At 43.8% G+C, this 18,317-nt stretch overlaps 4 protein-coding genes across 9 annotated transcripts in view; 1 reads left to right on the forward strand and 3 right to left on the reverse strand.

Annotated features, from left to right (window-relative positions):
• Nucleotides 1-3,537, forward strand: part of zmat3 (zinc finger, matrin-type 3) — an 8,674-nt gene extending 5,137 nt beyond the window's left edge. For both annotated transcript variants that reach the window (XM_089001517.1, XM_089001518.1), the window contains 3 exons: nt 286-452; nt 525-628; nt 2,233-3,537. In XM_089001517.1, coding sequence (XP_088857643.1) covers nt 286-452; nt 525-628; nt 2,233-2,441 — 480 coding nt within the window. In that variant the 3' untranslated portion in view covers nt 2,442-3,537. The remainder of the gene's footprint in view (nt 1-285; nt 453-524; nt 629-2,232) is intronic.
• LOC148895008 (phosphatidylinositol 4,5-bisphosphate 3-kinase catalytic subunit alpha isoform-like) overlaps nt 1-4,552 on the reverse strand; it is a 27,739-nt gene extending 23,187 nt beyond the window's left edge. For both annotated transcript variants that reach the window (XM_089001516.1, XM_089001515.1), the window contains exon 1: nt 4,480-4,552. The gene's annotated coding sequence lies outside the window, so the exon portion shown is untranslated. The remainder of the gene's footprint in view (nt 1-4,479) is intronic.
• The window catches only part of LOC148895009 (E3 ubiquitin-protein ligase RNF14-like), a 16,319-nt gene extending 8,767 nt beyond the window's left edge, over nt 1-7,552 (reverse strand). For 3 of the 4 annotated variants that reach the window (XR_016115624.1, XM_089001520.1, XM_089001521.1), the window contains exons 1-7: nt 7,400-7,552; nt 6,786-6,916; nt 6,184-6,708; nt 6,004-6,082; nt 5,185-5,397; nt 4,919-5,091; nt 4,480-4,613 (exon numbers count right to left, since the gene is read on the reverse strand). Coding sequence is in view for 3 of the 4 variants with exons in the window: in XM_089001520.1 (XP_088857646.1) it covers nt 4,485-4,613; nt 4,919-5,091; nt 5,185-5,397; nt 6,004-6,082; nt 6,184-6,708; nt 6,786-6,916; nt 7,400-7,547 (1,398 nt within the window). In the remaining variant the exon portion in view is untranslated. Of the gene's footprint in view, nt 1-4,140; nt 4,614-4,918; nt 5,092-5,184; nt 5,398-6,003; nt 6,083-6,183; nt 6,709-6,785; nt 6,917-7,399 lie in introns of those variants that run through there. The other variant, XM_089001519.1, reaches the window with a different exon arrangement.
• An 806-nt stretch (nt 7,553-8,358) lies between these two features.
• On the reverse strand, nt 8,359-17,764 carry LOC148895011 (ankyrin repeat and MYND domain-containing protein 1-like). The gene is given in 19 exon segments (XM_089001523.1): nt 8,359-9,414; nt 9,502-9,544; nt 9,619-9,784; nt 10,047-10,148; nt 11,107-11,229; nt 11,836-11,943; nt 12,032-12,139; nt 12,208-12,348; nt 12,465-12,636; nt 12,714-12,892; nt 12,976-13,080; nt 13,879-14,037; nt 14,391-14,607; nt 14,712-14,953; nt 15,125-15,175; nt 16,044-16,238; nt 16,301-16,447; nt 17,471-17,616; nt 17,619-17,764. Coding segments are annotated over 19 exon segments (2,616 nt in total). The 5' UTR covers nt 17,656-17,764; the 3' UTR covers nt 8,359-9,239.
• Between the last annotated feature and the right edge of the window lie 553 nt (nt 17,765-18,317).

Genomic DNA, 18,317 nt, shown 5'->3' on the forward strand with positions numbered 1-18,317 from the left:
GGTCATGGTCGTAAGCATGGGTGGTTGTAAGTCGAGGTGGTCGTAAGTTACCTATATAAGGCACACCACATCATAAGGCGCTACAGTAGATGCTGGGGGTACGCACTACTACTTGTTGGGGGGGGGGGGGGGGGGGTGTGCTGACAGTAGTTGCCAGACCTCAATATGCCTGCACATATAAGGCGCTCCTGCGTTTAAGGTGCAGGGTCATCTTTGGAAGAAAATCAAGGCTTTTGGCTGCGCCTTGTACACGAAAAAAAAAAAAACGCTGTTTATCTGTTGCAGGCGTTGCATAAGGGCCCCACCCGGGTGATTTTGGCCACGGAAAACGACTATTGCAAGCTGTGCGATGCCTCCTTCAGCTCCCTTTTAGTCGCCCAGGCGCACTACCAGGGCAAGAACCACGCCAAGAAACTACGCCTCGCCGAGGCCCAGCACAACGCCACCAACGCGTAAGCGTCACCAAGATTAGCATCCCCCCCCCCCATGTTGAAGTGATCGTATCTCCGGATTTTCCATTTCAGGGACCGTTGTGGTGAAGTAAGCCCAAAAAGGAACTGGAAAGATGGCAATGAGTACAGATTGGTGAAAAATCGGCGTAGCCCGCAGCTTCCTGCCTCCGCGCAAGGTAAAAGCTCAGCCCGCTCGTCTCGACAAAAGCCAAACAGGTGCTTCTGAGCCTAAATCAACAAACGAGCGAGGATGACTGTATTTTCCAGTGTATAAGGCGGTATTTGTGTATTATATATGAAAAACCTGTTTTCACACATTGAAGGTGCGCCGTTGCTTTGCTTGAAAAGATGAGCCTGCGCCTTATATGTGAAGTTGTATTGAGCCACAACAAGTCTGGCAAGTGCCACGTCTCCTGTAGAAAAATGCGTGCGCAAGCGCAGCCTCTTCTGTAGCACCTTCTATGTGTGTGTGTGTGTGCGCGCCTTATATTTATTTACATTTTAGATATTTCTACATTATATCTGGAAAACCTTTTTTCATTCATTGAAAGTGCGCCTTATCAATGGAAAAAGTTTGAAAATACACCTTTCATTGGGGGTGCGCCTTATACTCCGCTGTGCCTTATACACTGGGAAATACGGTATTTGTGTATTATATATGAAAAACCTGTTTTCACACATTGAAGGTGCACCTTATACACGGAAAAAGTGTGAAAGTACACCATTCATTGGGCGTGCACCTTATACACTGGAAAATACGGTATTTAATATTATATTTGGAAAACTTTTCACTCATTGAAGGTGCACCTTATACAGTAAATGGAAAAAGTTTCACCATTCATTGGGGGTGCACCTTATACTGCCATGTGTCTTATACACCAGAAAATATGGTATTTAAATATATTTGGAAAACTTTTTAGACACATTGAAGGTGCACCTTATATGTGGAATTTGTTTTTGAAAATACATTCATTGGGGGTGCGTGCGCCTTATACAATGGAAAATACAGTCATGCCAATGTTAACCAAAGAGCCCAGAAGAAGCTCCAAAAACATTAACTCATTCACTGCCATGACGTAGAGCGCCATTCCCGGTTATTTTTCTGATAAAGCACTGGTCAGACCTCTGGCAATGTTTTCCCTCCTACGAGGGGGTAGCATTTGCCTTTTGGATTGGATTGGATATGCCTTTATTAGTCTCACAGTGGAGAAATTTACATTTCACAGCAGCATGTTAGCGCTTTGTTACAGCTTCAGCTATTGTTAAATCGCTATATAAACCAATATGTATTGTATTTTGTACATCCGCCCCCATTTCAAGCTCACATAACTCCAGACCCATATAATTTAGGAATTAACCTTTTTTTGCGGTGAAAGACAGTAAGGTCTCTTATGCTGCATTAAATGTTTGTCGTCCTAAAAGTCAATATTTTGTGGGTTCTGCAATTTGATTGAAAATGACAAAAGCCCTGGCACTGGAGTGGACACATTTTGGCACATCGTCCGGCAGTCAATGAGTTGAAGGCGAATTCCAAGGTCAAGGTAAATGAGTCAGATGCGGATGTGGGATATAAATACTTGACGGTGGTGACACCGTGGAAAAGAAATGCTAAGCTACATGTCGACAAGCCACAAAGCTTCTGGCAGAGCAGACAAAGAACAGCGGCTTTCTATTCACAGACGTCGTCATGTCATGCCTTCTAAAAATGGAACACCCTCCCTTCCGATGAACCGTGCCCCGGATTTCTTGTTTAGTTTAGTTTTTTGTTTTTGTTCTCCAGGGCCGTACTACAACCCCAGACCAAGGCAGAGGATCCCCCGAGATTTAGCCATGTGCGTGACCCCTAGCGGACAATTCTACTGCTCCATGTGCAACTGCGGAGCCGAACAAGAAACGGATTTCCGACAGCATCTGGAAAGCAAGCGGCATAAAGCTAAAGTGTCCGAGTGGAGGTATCGCAACGAGATGGACAATCTGGGCTACGGCTAAAAAATCAAAGAAGACAAAGAAGAAATTGCAAGCCACAATCTTTGTCTTGGAGGGTCAAAATGTACGATTTTAAAATCCCCATAAGAAAGTCCAACTAAGGACAAATTGAAAAGACATCACGCGATTGAATCGTCAGATGAACCAAGAAAACAAACGTAAGCGACGTGAGAGACCGACGGCGACGGAAAACGCGGCGCATGACCTGCGACCTTTGCTGACCTTGAGCTTCGCCGGCCTGACCTTGTTTGTGCCTTCAGTCGTAGGGAAAACGGAATTAGGACGCAGAAGCTTCCACCAAGCATTCTGGCAGTGTCGTTATTAACTCATTGGCTGCCATTCCCCAATTTATTTATTTATTCAGGTGTCAATAAAGCGCTGGTCAGACCTCTGGCAATGTTTTTCCCTTCCACGCGGGGGCAGCATTTGCCTTTTGTCCATGTTAGCACTTTGTTTCAGCTTCAATTGTTGTTAAAGTGCTCTACCCATATGTATTATTGTTGGGTCAAAGTTGTCTATAAAATAGTCCTATCAATTATATTGTACACCTGCCCCCATTTCAAGCTTAGATAACTCCAGACCCATATCACTTTGGAATTCCTGATGAAAGAAGAGAGTCTAAGGTTTCTAACGCTGTATTGAAGGTTTAAGTAGTCCTAAAAGTCAATATTGTGTGGGTCCTGCAATTCCAGTGACAATGACAAAAACCCTGGCGCTGGAGTGGGCAGGCACATTTTTGCACCTGGTCTGCCAGTGAATGGCTTATTAGGGCCACAATGGGGAAAGTAACATTTTTGCGCGATTGCTACGTCCAAATAAATAATAATTTCAAATCGGTGATTAGATTGCGTTAAAGGGGAGTAGGTACACTAAAAAGGTGGTGAGTTCAATTTACTCCATTTTATTTCATCAGGTGATGTAATTTGCTAATTTCTAGTAAAAGCTTTCTGATTATGAACATTAAAAACATGATTTTAGTTCACAACTGCTTGATGCAATTAAATGGAGTCAACCCAAAAAAATCATAATATACAGTGTACACATGTTTAATATTGGGATTGAGTTTTGAAAGGCGCTTATAAATGAAATGTATTATTATGTCAACTCATACTACTGTAAATATTGTAATATATATATATATATTCTATAATGGTCATGAATCTTTTGTCGACTCATCAGGAAAGTCAACCAATCAATCGTTCAAAACCTGGATGAATTTTTGGTGAAAAATAGCTCTGTTGAATTGACTTTGTTTTATTTGGCATGAATTATTAGACCATTATTCGGCTACAGATACATATATATATTTTTGCGGGTTTTTTTTTTCTTTGATATCCAAAAAAAGTGACAAAGCACTGAAATCATTTAAGAGGAAACGAGTGGTCATATATTTGATATTTTGCACCAAAGATAAAGCAGAATGCTGTTTTGGATATTTTGGTTCCAATTGGCGTATAACGTGCCACTTTCTTGTCGAATTTTCTGTATAAATACTGTGTAACTTTTCACCACATGAAAATGAAGTTTCCGTTAAAAATTGCCAGGGATTTCAATGTTCTGTCTAGGGTTTTTTTCCCACTTTTATTTATTTTGAAAACTGGTATTTCTTACTATGTGAGCGTCCGCCACAACATTTCTTGCCATTTTGCTCTCTGTTGTAACATGAAACAAATACAAAAATGGTTGTAAAAACAGTCCAAAGTTCAGCCTGGACTTTACGTATTTATTGTTATGAGTTGTGGGAGCTAATTAAAAAAAAATATTTTTTAATCAATGTTTTTTTTTCAGGATTCAGACTTAAATATTGATTGATAACAGCATATATTGTGATCAAAATTCCCCACGAAGGTGTAAAATACGGTCTGAATGTTAGAATTGAAAATCCAATCCAAAATAACTCTGGAAGGTGAATTTGTCATCTCCATTCAATGACTCCTGAGCAAACGTCGGGTCCTTCAAGAAGGGACTTGTGCGCGGCCGGACGGACGGACGGACGGACGGACGGACGGACACAAGGCAGCCAAAGGTTGGTGGTACTCACTCATCTTAGTAGCGAGAACACAAACCGTCCTCAAAGTGTCGCGATGTTTTCTCAGAGGAAAGCATAGCCAGGCAGGCCCAGCAAAACTGTTGCTTGCACTGCCAACAAGTCATCACGTTGCACCCATGGTTTTTCTGAAAAGGATAGACAGACACCAATATATATTTCTTTCATTACAATACAATAGCACCTTTATTATACATAGAATAAGGTTTGTTGTGTGTAGTTTTAAGGCTTATTTGGTTGAAAAGTATATTTTATGGAAACCCGGGAACGGATTATTCCCATTTTAATGGTTTCCTATGGGAATTTTGTTTTTGTGATACACACTTTTTAGCTTACACACTGTCTGGGAACCAAGAGTTCGTAGGCTGAGGTTTTTTTTTTTTTTTTTTTATGGAATCTAAATGTAAAATGCATGGTGAAGATCTCAACATACCTCGATCCTGCAGAAGCAGCGTGGACAATATTTGCTATTGGTGGCAATCCAACCCTGGCTCAGGTAGTCCTCCAGATGTTGGAAGAGCCCCTGTTGACCATACCTGCTGAGCAGCAGGCGACGCCTTTGCTTACTGCCAGCGGCAAAGTCTTCCCAGAGAGCCTTCATCCCCTCTGACATGAAATGCAACCCGATGTCAGCAAAAAGACACAACTAGTGACACAGTCCATTTCCGGGGAGGAAAAAAAAAAAGCACATTGAGCTACCAAGGGATTGCGGCAGTTGCACATCGCCTGGCTCCGAGTCTTCTTCTTGCAAAGTCTTCAGCGGCCTCTCGGGCCTGCAGTCGTCTGTTCCGTGGTAAGTCTTTTTGCAGATCACGCAAAAGGCAAAGCCACAGACGGAGCAGAGCGCCACCCCGCTGGCCTCCTCCCGAACGACGGGCGACGCGCAGGACGGACGTGGACAGTACGTCACATCTGGACACATATTTATGCCGTCTCTTACACAGAAAATACTTTGACATTGACATTGACTTCCATAGAAAACACCATCAAAAGTGTCTGCAATGAAGCAAACTGAAAATGGACGTCCGCCAACATCCATTTTCACTCATCGGCTTGCAGACAATGTGCAAAAATGCGTACCGGGGTTTTTTGTCATTGTCACTGGAATTCCAGGAGCCACAGAATAGCCACAGAGTTTTTCAACGACGTCAACGTTCAATGCGGCGTAATAAACCTGACACTTTTGTCCTTAATTCCCAAGTTATATGGGTCTGGAGTTATGAGTTTGAAATGGGGGCGGATATACAAAAGACAATACATACCTATTGATTTACATAGCGCTTTAACAACAGCTGAAGCCGTAACAACATATCTTGTCTTTCACAAACAAACAAAAAAACAGCTAAAGAAAAATATAGTTTAACAATGTTTTTTTTTTTTCGGGAATGACAGCGAACGAGCGAGTCAACTATGGTGGCAGTGAACAAGTTCAGTGCCTTTTTTGGTTTTCAGCTTGACCGTGTGACAAAACGACATGTATATTTCTTATAAATTGCATTTGCACACGCTATACGTTACCTGGCATGGAGTCCAAGGAATATTGGAAGAGAAGACGGTCGTAGCGTGCGAAGAGTTCCTCTCCAACCAGACTCTCCACCTTCCCGATCAAAACACAACAGGGTGAAAGATGGCGGGGAAAAAAGATCCACATTCCACAGCCGACTATTTGTCAACCGTGGAGCGTTGGAGGTGATTTACTTGCGCCTGCGTCGGTGATGCCGCGCAGCCCGGCTGGGCGCAGGTGACGCCGAGGACGTTTCCCTCAATAATCTGCACTTTACAAAACTCAGCCAGACAAGGCCGGCAGAAAACGTGAGCGCACTCTCGTATTCGTACGCATCGGGAACCCGGGTAGCTGGTAAAACACACGGCGCAGTCGTACGCGCCGCTTTCAAACACTTGCTGTCTCTGAGCCGCGTCGTGGGTCAATATCTCAGAGAGAAGTCTCTGCGCCGGACTCAAGGAGGCACCGCAGGAGCTTTCCGCCGTCTGGTCTTCGGCTCCTTTCCCGCATTTTTGGGTGCCTTCGCCTTCTAGGGTCGCGGCGCGTATCGATTGGCGGCTGCGGTACGGGGCGCTGGCCACATCGGGCAGCTCCAGCGCGGACGTGAGCTTCAGGAAGTCCAAAGTATCCTCTCTCAGGAACTGGACCCAAGAGAAGAGGACCACCTCACCTCCGGCGGCTCGGTACAGATCGATGAGTTGAGCTCCCAGCGACGAAAGCTGGACAATGAAAAAGGCAGATTGTGAGCCGTGGCAAACAAAAAAGAAAAATGTCATTTCGGATTGACCGAGATTACCTGCTTGTGAGTTAGCCAGCCGCAAGATAGACTGAAGGAAGGCGGAGAGCGGGAGGGGTAATCCTCGGGCAGGTCAAAGTTCAGACTCAGAGGTGGAAGGAATGATATCTCGCATTGTTTCAAGGAGTCACCTTAAGAAAAGAAAAAGAGGGCACAACTTAAGACATGCGGCGTTGTGACAACGTCGAAAATTATTTGTCAATGTCATAAAACCCATTCTACTGGATATCTTTCAGCCTTAAGTGGATATTTGATGGTTTTTATTCAAAGTAAGTCAATGAAGTGCTCGTTTTCTACGTCATCGTCGAGTTGTCATGTTATTAGCGACGTCATCGTCGAGTTTTAATGTACTTTTCGACGTCATCTTATTATTGTATTTTCGACGTCGTCTTTTTAAAATGTTACTTTGGACATAATCGTCGAGTTGGATACATTTTTTACGACGTCATCGTCGAGTTTTAATGTTATTTTCAAAGTCATCTGTTTTCTGAATTGTATTTTCGACGTCGTCGTGGGTTATTTTCATGTTATTTTCGACGTGGTCGTGAGTTAATTTTATTTTCGACGTTATGGTGTTTTTTTTTTTTTTTTTTAATTAAGGAAGTGCTGTTTACCTTGAGCGAGCGTCACCGCGTATCCCGCCGGCAGCTCGAGCGAAACTCTTAGTTCTCCGCCAGACTTGGATTGATGTGGAGCGAACTCCTCGGAGCTGAAGATACTTCGCAGGGCCAGCAGTTCGTTGTCTTGCTCTTCCGCGTCCATTCCCGGTCGCCCGTTCGCCCCTCTTGTGTTTTTCACTTCACTCGCCGTTTCCTGCTCGTCCGTCTCGTCGTCCGCCCCGCCGCTGACTCATCTGGGGATGATGTAACAAACACAAAAGCGACAGCAACCGCGCCAGTCGAGCCGCTCCATTCCAATGACGGCCGACATTTGACGACGTAAATCAAACTACCGTCATGGGGTATCCTTCCAACTTAATTTGATCGCGCAGCTTGAAGCGAAAGCAAGTGCAGCGGCCCCTCGTTTTTCGCGGTGAATGGGACCACCCGCGATAGACAAAAATGAGAATGTAACGTGGGGGAGACCGGCCTCCATTGAGCTGTCTGTGACTGCATTCCCACCACGCAGGTGCAACTAGTTGCCTTCTCATCTCCATCTATGAAGCTTGGATGATTATTCCGCTTTTCCCCGATTCCCCCGAGTTTTCTACAGAAGGCAGTTGTCTTCTTCCTTTTTCTTACATCCGACGTTTTTTATATACATGTAACACCCGAGTTGCGACCAGGTTCCATTCCAACGAAATGGTCGTAAGTTGAAATCCATTCAAAATGGCCGACGTGACGTTGACACGACAGGTTAGTATATACGATGTCAGTAGGTTGTTTTTAAGCAACTTTTTCCCTTGAATACTATTATATATCAAACTGTTTACAGTTCATTTAAAAATTTGATAACTTTAGTGTCATTTTAATCATTTTGTACTATGGATTTTTATTCCTGTGTAAGTACCTGTAATTTATACAAAACTGTTTACCGTACAATTTATAAATGCTCTACTTACCTTTTAGTGTCGTTTTTATCATTTTATATTTCATATTATTGATTTATATTTACATTTTATATAGTGGATTAAAGAAAACACTTATACGTAAAGAATACAGCTGTTGAAAAATGGCTCTCCCTGCTAACGGCCAGAAGAGGTCGCCCGACACACACTCGGACTCAGACGGACGGCGAAGGAAAAAAAAAAAAGCAGTGTAGACTACTACAGGAGATGTTGCCAAGACGGTATCTGCACTGTATAACTACCGGATTGAGTGTATTCAAACAGTAGATTGCTGTGCAAGTGTGTGACATGCTGGCTGGCCAAAATTGTAGTAGGCGTTGCCAGCTACTTGCGCGTTGCGGTGCCAGGCGTAGAATTAAAAAAAAGGGTCTGGCGGTCGTGGTCGTAAGTATGGGTGGTCATAACTCGCGCTGGTCGTAACTTGGATGTTACCTGTATTGTGTGAGGGTGGGTGAGGACCCAAAAGCTGGAAGCATCCCTGGGGAAGGGTCACCATGTTGGATAGAATGCAACCACTGAAATCTTATTTTAATTACACCTTTTATTTAGTTTGAGTGAAATACGTATATAGTTTGTGTCATAAAATCAGGGTGTTGATATCATGCCTCCAGTTCACAGGTCAAATGGTGGACACGGTAGTCATGGGAATCCCCCTGGATGTATACTAAGTACACTGCAGTGTTTAAGAAACACATGCCCGATAATGCCGTGAAAAAAATGATTTTGTACAAGAAGAAGAAGAAGAGTTTTGGAAGCTTCGGGTCGGTCAAGTTTGTCACGGAGACTGAGGTTTTGGAGGTAGTTTGGCCCCAAAAATATTTGTCATAATAATTTTAGCACAAGTCGCAAACGGTACCTGTTGGGACAGACTGTCTTGTATGTCCATTTTAACGGGGAAGCGTATGATGTCGAGCATCCCGGACGCACTCTTGCTTGTGTCCCTTGTTCCATGCTTTGAGTTTACAATGCGTGGAGCAGAAAAGAACCTTGTGGCAGCGAGTACACTCGCTCAGTGTCACCGTTGCAGACAGGCCACAATGGTAGCAGAAGCGAAAGTGTTTCCTAGGGACAAAAAATGACAAATACAAGTTCAAGAGGCAGACGCTCTCCTGATAGTTTTTGGGGAGAGTTCATCAACAGTGGACTTACGTTTCGTCTGGAGTTTTGGGGCGACAAGAACCGGCGTCTTCCTCTAAGGAGGCAATCAAAGCTCTTGAAGCACGTGACCAAAACTCAACGTGGCGCCGCAAAATCCGATAGGCTTACCAGTGTGTGAGAGGAGCTTTTCCACCTCTAATCTCTCTTTCTCTCGCTGGACGGCCTTGCGGCGAAGAAGATCTCCCAAATGGCCGAGCAGGTGGCGGCGCGATTTGAACGTTTCTCTTTCTTCCATGTTGAGGGTGTTGAAGGGGGATTTGGCGATACGCAAGTCCTACATGGCGGCGTTACACACAAGTGGGAAAAGGTACAGCAAGATCTCAACCTCTACAATGTTGATATCCAATACAAGCAAGCAGGATGCACAAAAAATGTGATCAAATCTTCTTCTTTTCCTTTGGGCTTTTCCCTTGACGGGGTCGCCACAGCGAATCAGTGTCCTCCATCTTTAGAGGTTTGAGCCGCATGTTTGTTTTGACCAAGCTCTTATTATTATTAAAACTAATTTCCCGCAAGTGTTTTAAATGCGGTCCTACCTGGTTGAAAGAGAAGTGCGCGTAATCGACTGCAGTCCCTTTCATGTCACCGATGTAAACCGGCATCAACATATCGGCGCCAGCCTTTATCAACATGTCCAGCTGCATTGCACAAAGAAAAGTTAAATAAAGTATGCTCATTTCTTTCCCCACTGGCTGTATCTAAAGCTTTTTAGGGAAGGGGGTTCACTGTAAAACTGCAGTGAGCATTTTAATATTGTGTTACAGTGATACCTCAGCTCACGAACTTAAGTGGTTCCCAGAAAGTGTGTGTAAGGTGAAAAGTTTGTCTCCCGAACATGTATTTCTCATAAGAACCCATTAAAATAAGAATAATCCATTCCCAGATCCCTGAAAAAACACAATTTTCTACTAAATAAGCCTGAAAACTACACAAAATAGACCTTGTTTTATCTATAACAAATGTGCTATTGGATTGTAATGAAAGAAATAAATTGTACAGTATAATAAAGTTGTTTTATTTGCCTTTGTGATGGTCGTTGATGCCTCTTGATGATATCCGAGTGAAGTTGCTGTGCTTTCTCGGCGATAATACCCTCACTTACACTGTCCCCTGCGAGCTGCTTTTCCTTCATCCAAATCAACACAAGTTGCCTGAGACCGTTGCTTAGACAACACGGAAACACCCTTAGCCGCACGTAGCAATGGTCCACTTAGCAAACTGGCACTGGTACGCTAAGTCACACAAACGCATACCTCGTTGGTGTTTTTCGATGATCGTCGACCGTCATTTTCTTTTGTGTCCTCTTCGGCTTAACACTAGCATGCGGTGGGGTCTTTTGCGGTCCCATAATAGCAAAAGGACTCCGCTCGCTAACAAACCACGTCCGCACTCAAAGAAAGGTGGTGCGCCAGCCACCGTGGCGCCGTTCGACCGTGTTTTGGTGTTTGTCCGCCGAAAGCTCGTTGGTGAGGCGAGACTATAGGCTGGCGAATTTAATGTTGGTGAAGCGAAAGTTGGTGAGCTGAAGCGTTGGTGTGACTGTATTGACTTTGTTTGGGAAGTAGGAATGAGTGCGCGGGTGAAGAAATGGTGTACCAGTGTGACTCTTTTGTCATCCAAATGGTAGCTGAAGTTACAGAGGGCACAAAGGGCAGTGCCCACTCCAAGACCCAACGGAATGTTGGGGTCTGCGCCGCCTTTTAACAGCACGTCCACTGCCTACATTCAAGTGGTCGGGAGATGTTTACATTCATTAAACATTTCATTGATTTTTGCACGACCCCACCAACATGCTTTTTTCGTGGCAAAGGTATCAGCCACATTTGATTCGTTTTCTTATTCATGTATTCATTTATTTAGCTAGTTAGCTAACTACCTAGTTGGCTAGTTAGTTAAATAGTTGGATGTTAGATAGTTTAATAGTTAGATGGTTAGTTTGGTCATTAGTTTGTAATTAATTAGGTGGTTAGTTGTTTACTTAGTTGGTCAGTGGTTGGTTATTTAGTTGTTGGCTAGTTGGTCAGTCAGTTAGATCAATAGTTGGATCATTAGATGGTTAGTTAGTTGGGTAGTTAGATGCTTAGTTAGTTAGCTCAATAGTTGCATTGTTAAATGGTTGGTTAGTTAATTTGTTGGGTAGTTGTTTAGTTATTCAGTTGGTCAGCTAGTTGGTAAATTAGCTAGGTCATTGTTGGCTAGTTGGTCAGTTAGTTAGTTGGTTAGTCCTGGAAAGAAATGGTTGCATTTAGGAGCACATGCTTCACTTTGCCACGTTGAAAGCTTCCGTCCACCCAGAAAAAGTTGCGCGTCAAGGCGCTTAGTTACCAGTTGATTGCGGCTCGATATGGCTAAGGAGAGCGGCGAGTGTCCACTCCAGAGGAGATCCGTTCTGGCTCGGTGGGACAGCAAGAGCGCCACCGCTTTGCTGGCATTCTGGATCAAAACAAAGACAGCGATCGGTCGTCCGATGCCGTCCTGGCGTAGATTCCGACATTCCCGTGCTAATTCGGCGGCGCCTCACAGCGTGGTCCGTTTCTCTCTGGCAGATCATGTGCAGAGCCGTTCGGCCTCCTTCTTCGGCGGTCGGCTTCCGATGGTTCTTGCACGATTTTCTGATCGTGATGGAAACCTGCACAACCGTCGCAAGCGCTTTGTTATTGCAGCAAGAGAAATACGGCCAGAGCGGCGCATACGAGCCTTATCGAGCTCGTAGATCTCATTCTCGTCGGATGCCCGCGCGTCGGGGTCCGATAAAGCGTGCAGAAGCAGTTCGATAATTTTCGGGCTTTCGGGACCGGGGAGGGCCGCGGCCACGTGCAGCGGATAAAGGCCTTTCCTCTACAACAGAAGATTACGCGCGTTATGGTGACACAAGGATCGGTTTGGAGTTTTTGTCAATCAACCTGACGCGCAATGATGCAAAAGATTACAAGTGGACGCTGGCAATGCTACACCTGCAGCGAGAGTGAAATCCCGGTGTGAGCTCCACTCAGTAAAAGTCTCCTGACCGTTTCAGTGTCTCCTGCCATAATGGCCACAAAGAGGACGGGCAAGGGGACTTTGCATATATTGGGGTCCGCGCCGCGATCCAACAGCAGATTGAGGGTGGATAAACGAAAACGATGCCTGGTTCACATAAGCCCCAAAAAATACAAACAAACATTGGATTGACTTGGATCCAGTATGGAAGATGGCGGACTCACTTGTATTTCTTTGCCGCCATTTTGCGAACCGTCTCCTGAGTGTCGGAATGCTGAGGAAAGCCGGTGCGACTCAAGGCTTCGGCGGCGGCTTGCAGGAGCTCCTCGGAGATTTCCATTCGGTAGCCGTACATGGAGCAGAAAGACGAAAAAGATTGCTCCGGGATCAGTTCGCTGTCTGTCTGCAAACACAGAAAAAGAGGCTTTCAAGAACGGCGACCTGCGTGATGTGCACCGGCACTCGCACAATCAGAGCGATCGTCACCTGAATGGCACGATCTACCAAGTGCGGCGAGTTATTCGGCTCGGCGGTGTTGTGATCGTCCGCCGGGCTGAAGTTCTCAACGGTGGCTCGCTCCTTTGCGATATTCTGTGGAAAGTTATGACGCCGCCTTAAAAATTCTGTCGATTTGGATTAATGAAAAGCAGCTGGCAGGGGACAGTGTAAGTGAGGGTATTGTTGCCGAGAAAGCACGGCAACTTCACTTGGATAGCATCAAGAGGCAACGACATCAACGACCATTACAAAGGCCAAAAAAACGACTATTTTACTGTACCGTTTATTGCTTTAATAACAATCCAATTGCACATTTATTATACATAAAATAAGGTATATTTGTGTCATTTTAAGGCTTATTTGGTAGAAAATGATGTTTTATGGGGACCTGGGAACGGATTATTCTCATTTCTAATGGTTTCTTATGGGAAATAAATGTTTGGCAGACAAACCTTTCGCCTTACACACTTTCTGAGAACCAATTAAGTTCATAAGCCATTACTGTATTACTGTATCTAATTAGTTTTTAGTTTTTGCATAATTATCACTTGTGTTTTCTGCTATTTGCTGGTGTTTTTTTTTTTTTTTTTTTTTTTTTGGGGGGGGGGGGGGGGGGGTTTGACCAAATGTGTTCCTTCCATAAATAAAAATTCTGGAAGAATCGGTCAAAAAGCAGTGTGATGCCCTTAGTTAAGTAAGAAGATAAAACAGAAAATGTCATTTTCAACAGTTTAAATTGTAAATTAAAAAAAAAAAAAATCTCCATTTTACAATCAGGTGGGGACGGACGGACGGATCAATCTTTTTGTAAAATATGGAAGTGCGCACATTTGGATAGCAGAAGGTTCTGCCCGTCAGTGCCGAAATCCACTTCCTGGAATGAAATCTTACCTGCGTGGAGGCCGCAGGGGCTGAATAGGTGTACAGACATTGCACAGGATAGTAGAGGACGTGACACACCGACAACGACGACATACCCTCGAAGTTGCGCTGGTCGATACACGCCCCCATATCCAACAAAAGGTCAATGACGTCATTATGGCAGTTTATCTGAAAATCACAACCAAAAAAAGGGCAAAAATCATCAAATGATTGCAAAAAAAAGTCGCAAAGTAGAAACTAAATCAGGGATGTCAAAGTCATTTTTGCCGCGGGCCACATTGTAGTTACGGTTTACTCAAGGGGGGTGTCTCTCACTCGTCAGCTAGCTCAATCGCTAGCTAGCTAGCTAGCTAGCTCGATAGATGATCATGGAATTTCACAAGTTTGATTTGCTTCGGCGGGCCACATAAAATGACGTGGCGGGCCAGATCGGGCCCCCGCGCCTTGACTTTGACATCTGTCAACTCAATAAATCGCATAAAGTGAGTACAAGGATAGCGCGAGCTGAGATGAGAACGTACTGTGGCGGCAATCAAGGCAGTGTGTCCCTGAGAATCTGCGACATCGGGGTGAACCACACCAGCCAGGAGGATCTGTAAGACGGCTTCTCGTTCTCCGATGGAAGCCTGATGGATCAGAAGCTCCGAGGCGACTTCCAGAGGTCCTTTTGGACCAAAACCGTCTCTTTGGTATGAAAGGACCTTTGCAATTTCCCAATCCAATGTTTCGCCCTGATGTCTGACCAAAAAAAAAACAAAAAAAAAACCCACATCGTTTAAGATGTCTTTTGTGGTGGACCTTTCACTTTTTGGACCGTTGCGGTTGGCCCCACCTTCCCCCACCTGTGCTTGTGAACGTGAGCCAACATTTTGTCTGTTAAGGGCAGATTATCCATAGGGTCTCGTTTGTAGCCCCCGTGCGGGGTGGAAGCGGCTTCCCACGGCTGGCCGAAGAAACGTTGGTCAAAGTCTCTTCGGACGTGCGCGGGCAACGGGAGGTGGTCACCATCGCTGGAATAATTCTCAATGCCGGCGGGGAGGATGGTGTTGTCGTCAAAGAGGAGCAACTCGTCATCTGTGTCACTCTGAAACAAACACGGCCATTTTACAAAGCCATGATTTTGAGATGCACTAAATGGCCGCAAATTGACTCTGTTATTGTTAAGACCCGGAAGGCAAAATCAGAAATTGCCACAGTGTGTCATCATATATGACCCAAATTAATTTGCGATCAGTTATTCATGAAAATACTTCACCGCTAAATGTGTCCTGGCAAATCCTTCAGGGGGAAGCGTTGGAGGAGTCTCCTAAGGTGCAAAAAATGGACATCAACATATTTGATTCGACTTGCACACTGCAAGAATCGAGACAAGAGCGTGGAAAATTCTACCGGACCCTCACCATTAACTCTCTAAAGCACAGGTGTCAAAGTCAAGGCCCGGGGGTCTAGTCTGGCCCAACACATTATTTCTTTCGGCCCGCTAAAGCAAGTCTGAATCCAAATTTCCACATCATCGTATGTAAACCACAATAACAGTTATTTATCTTGACGTTAGATTTGAAAACTATTCATTAATTTGTTAGATTGGATTGGATTAGCCATTATTAGTCTCACAGTGGATACATTGACATTGCACAGCAGAAAAGTGATGAAAGTACGAGGAAAGGAAAGGAAGAGGTAGAAAAACAAAACACAGGAGCTGCTGTAAAGGCAGCCACTCTCACGGCGCCATCCTGAAGTAAAAAAAAAAAACGAAAAACTAAATAACAAATAATGTAATGTGCACATCTACTACAAGATAAATGCTGAAAGCAAACACGCAGTGAAAGTGATGAAAGAAAGATGGAAAGGAATCTTAAAGTAAAAAAATAAAATAAACATGACAACACAAAGACACAGTCGTTCATTCTTCAGCACTTGCTGTACCCTCTTTGTGACATGAAGCAGTTCGAGATGAACCTTTATCAGTGTCTTCCATATTTATTTGACATGTCTTTTTTAATGATACTAGTGCAGCGGAGACAAATTTCTTGTGTGTTCGACATACTCGGCCAATAAAGATGATTCCGATTCATGACTTCAGCGGGTAACCCCAACAAAATATGAAGGCAGGATCCATTTTAGGACCATCCAAAGAGTCTGCAGAAGCGTTTTGGTCATTGATTGCGACTCACCTGATTTTGAGACGTGGCGGTGGCATCTTGATCCAAGAAGAAAGTATATTCTGTAAAGTCTTTGAGGCTGAAGCTGCCTGGCACGGCGTTACACAGTTGGATCAGATGCTTCCCATGCCACAGGCCCACGTCCTGACATCCTGTTGGCTCGCTCAGCACACCGGGACCAAACCTCTGGTTGGCGTGGTACAAGCCCTGAAACGGAGCCTTGGATTGGGTTTGGCGTTCCTTTGCCGCCACTTTAGAGTCACTCTTACCATAAATACGGCTCCGTCGGGGAAAATGTGTTTTCCGTATCCTTCTCTCCAGTTCAGGTAGAATTTGCCGACAAATGTGTTGCCGTTTGGCCATGAGTACATTCCATCTCCGTGCCTGTAGTCTTTGTAGAAAGAGCCTTCGTAGAACTGCACGCAACAGAAATATTGGTGAAACATTTTGAGATATGATATGAACATTTTTTTGAACTTGAACGTGGCAGATCATTTGGACCTTGGAGTACTTTTATGTCGTTTATTCATTTTTTTCGGAGTGGCTTATAAGCTTCGGGATGGAGAATCAGATTTTTCCCATTTGGCTTTGACGGAACATTAGCTAGGTACGTTACAGTTCGCTATATTCCACCGCCATTGTTTCTGTCCAGTGAAGCGAGCGTACTCTGTACTCGCAGTCGCATACCATTGCATTTTTGGGAAGTAAGTCATGGTTTTTGGTGGCATTTTCCAAGCTATGCAGCTTATGATGACGTTTCCCTCCATGCTGGTTCTTGAAATTTACGAGAAACGGGGGAAAAAATGAATTGAAGTTTACGCTCTTTTGCTAACACTACAGTTTATAAAGGTAAATTGTATTTTTATAACTCATAGAAGTGGTAGAATATATATTTTTCTCAATAACTACCAAGTTTGAAGCAAAAAGATGCATTAGCATCTATATTTCTAGAGCTTTTCTTTCCTAGTATTCAGTGACAGCCATTTTGGATTTTTGACGAAAATCTGCCTGCATCCAATCGTTGATATTTGCTCATTTATATTTTCAATCTTTTCTTGTGTTTTCTGTTCTTGTTTAGAATTTCAAAAGCTTTCCAACGGCACCTCACTCGTTAAGATCTGCCAAAAATTAAGAAAGTATGATCGTTTAAACTGTAATGAAGAACTCGGTCACAGATTTTCATTGTTTTAACTGTGTCATTACAGGCAGAAAAATCCCCTCATATTTCCAAAATTTAAAATGCCATTATTTCCTAATTATTTGTCAAAGAACAATAATCTATACATCATTGGAAAGCTATTTAAATGCACTTTAATACGGTATTAGAAAATGTGTGATGATCCCTACGTTTTGGTTTGGGGCAAATGTGAACAAGTGAAATGTTATCCAATTGGATTTTGGCGCCTTTGAGAAACCGGAGTGTTTCTTGCCCCCTTTACCTCTCCGCTGCTCCAGGTGTACCTTCCCTGTCCTTGTTTGAGGCCATTAGCAAACTCTCCTTCGTATTTTGACCCGTCGAGAAAGTCCTGAACACCAAATCCGTGTCGTCTTTCCTCGCTTACGGTTCTGCTCGGACTCCCGCCGGCGGTTGTCGCGACCCGTCGGCTTTCTGCCTGTTTGACATTTAAATGCGACGCCACGGGATTTGTACGCATATTTACAAAAATTAAAATTCCAACATTCGCCTTTCTAATATCGTACCTGAGAACAACGACGTAATTAGAACCTCTCATAATGTGCAAACTAATGATGTCATTGTTTGCATGACATTGAAGAAAAAATTTCCCGCGTCATGTGACGTCATCACACAGTGCCCCCACCAAATGACATGACTTGTTCAAAATTTCGGTCTCGCACTTTCACGACACTTGCACCGATAAAAAAAAAATATGTTCACCTGCGTTTGTAATATTCGGAAATATTCTTAATTGTAAATTGAACACATACCATTGCAGACAAATCTGAATAAATTAAAATATTGGATGTATGGGGGAAAAAGCAATGTTATTAATTATAGTGCAATTCATACAATACATAGATTTATATAGCGCTTTAACAACAGCCTTATTCATTTTGAATGCTCTGTAATTTATAGGATCCCCCAATTCAAAGGGGGAATTAAAATTTGTAAGTTTAAAGTTATAACGAAACTTTGTCTCAGGTGATAAACACAAGGCCAAGCGGCCAGATCCGGCCCAAATGTCATTTTATGTGACTTGCGAAAGCAAGTCGCGTGTGTTAGCTTACATGATCCTTGCTAAAACCTGTACCGAAATCTCAAATCGG

This window comes from Hippocampus bargibanti, linkage group LG07 (genome assembly GCF_051943395.1).
Source record: "Hippocampus bargibanti isolate YZ-2025 linkage group LG07, ASM5194339v1, whole genome shotgun sequence".
Classification (NCBI taxonomy): domain Eukaryota; kingdom Metazoa; phylum Chordata; class Actinopteri; order Syngnathiformes; family Syngnathidae; genus Hippocampus; species Hippocampus bargibanti.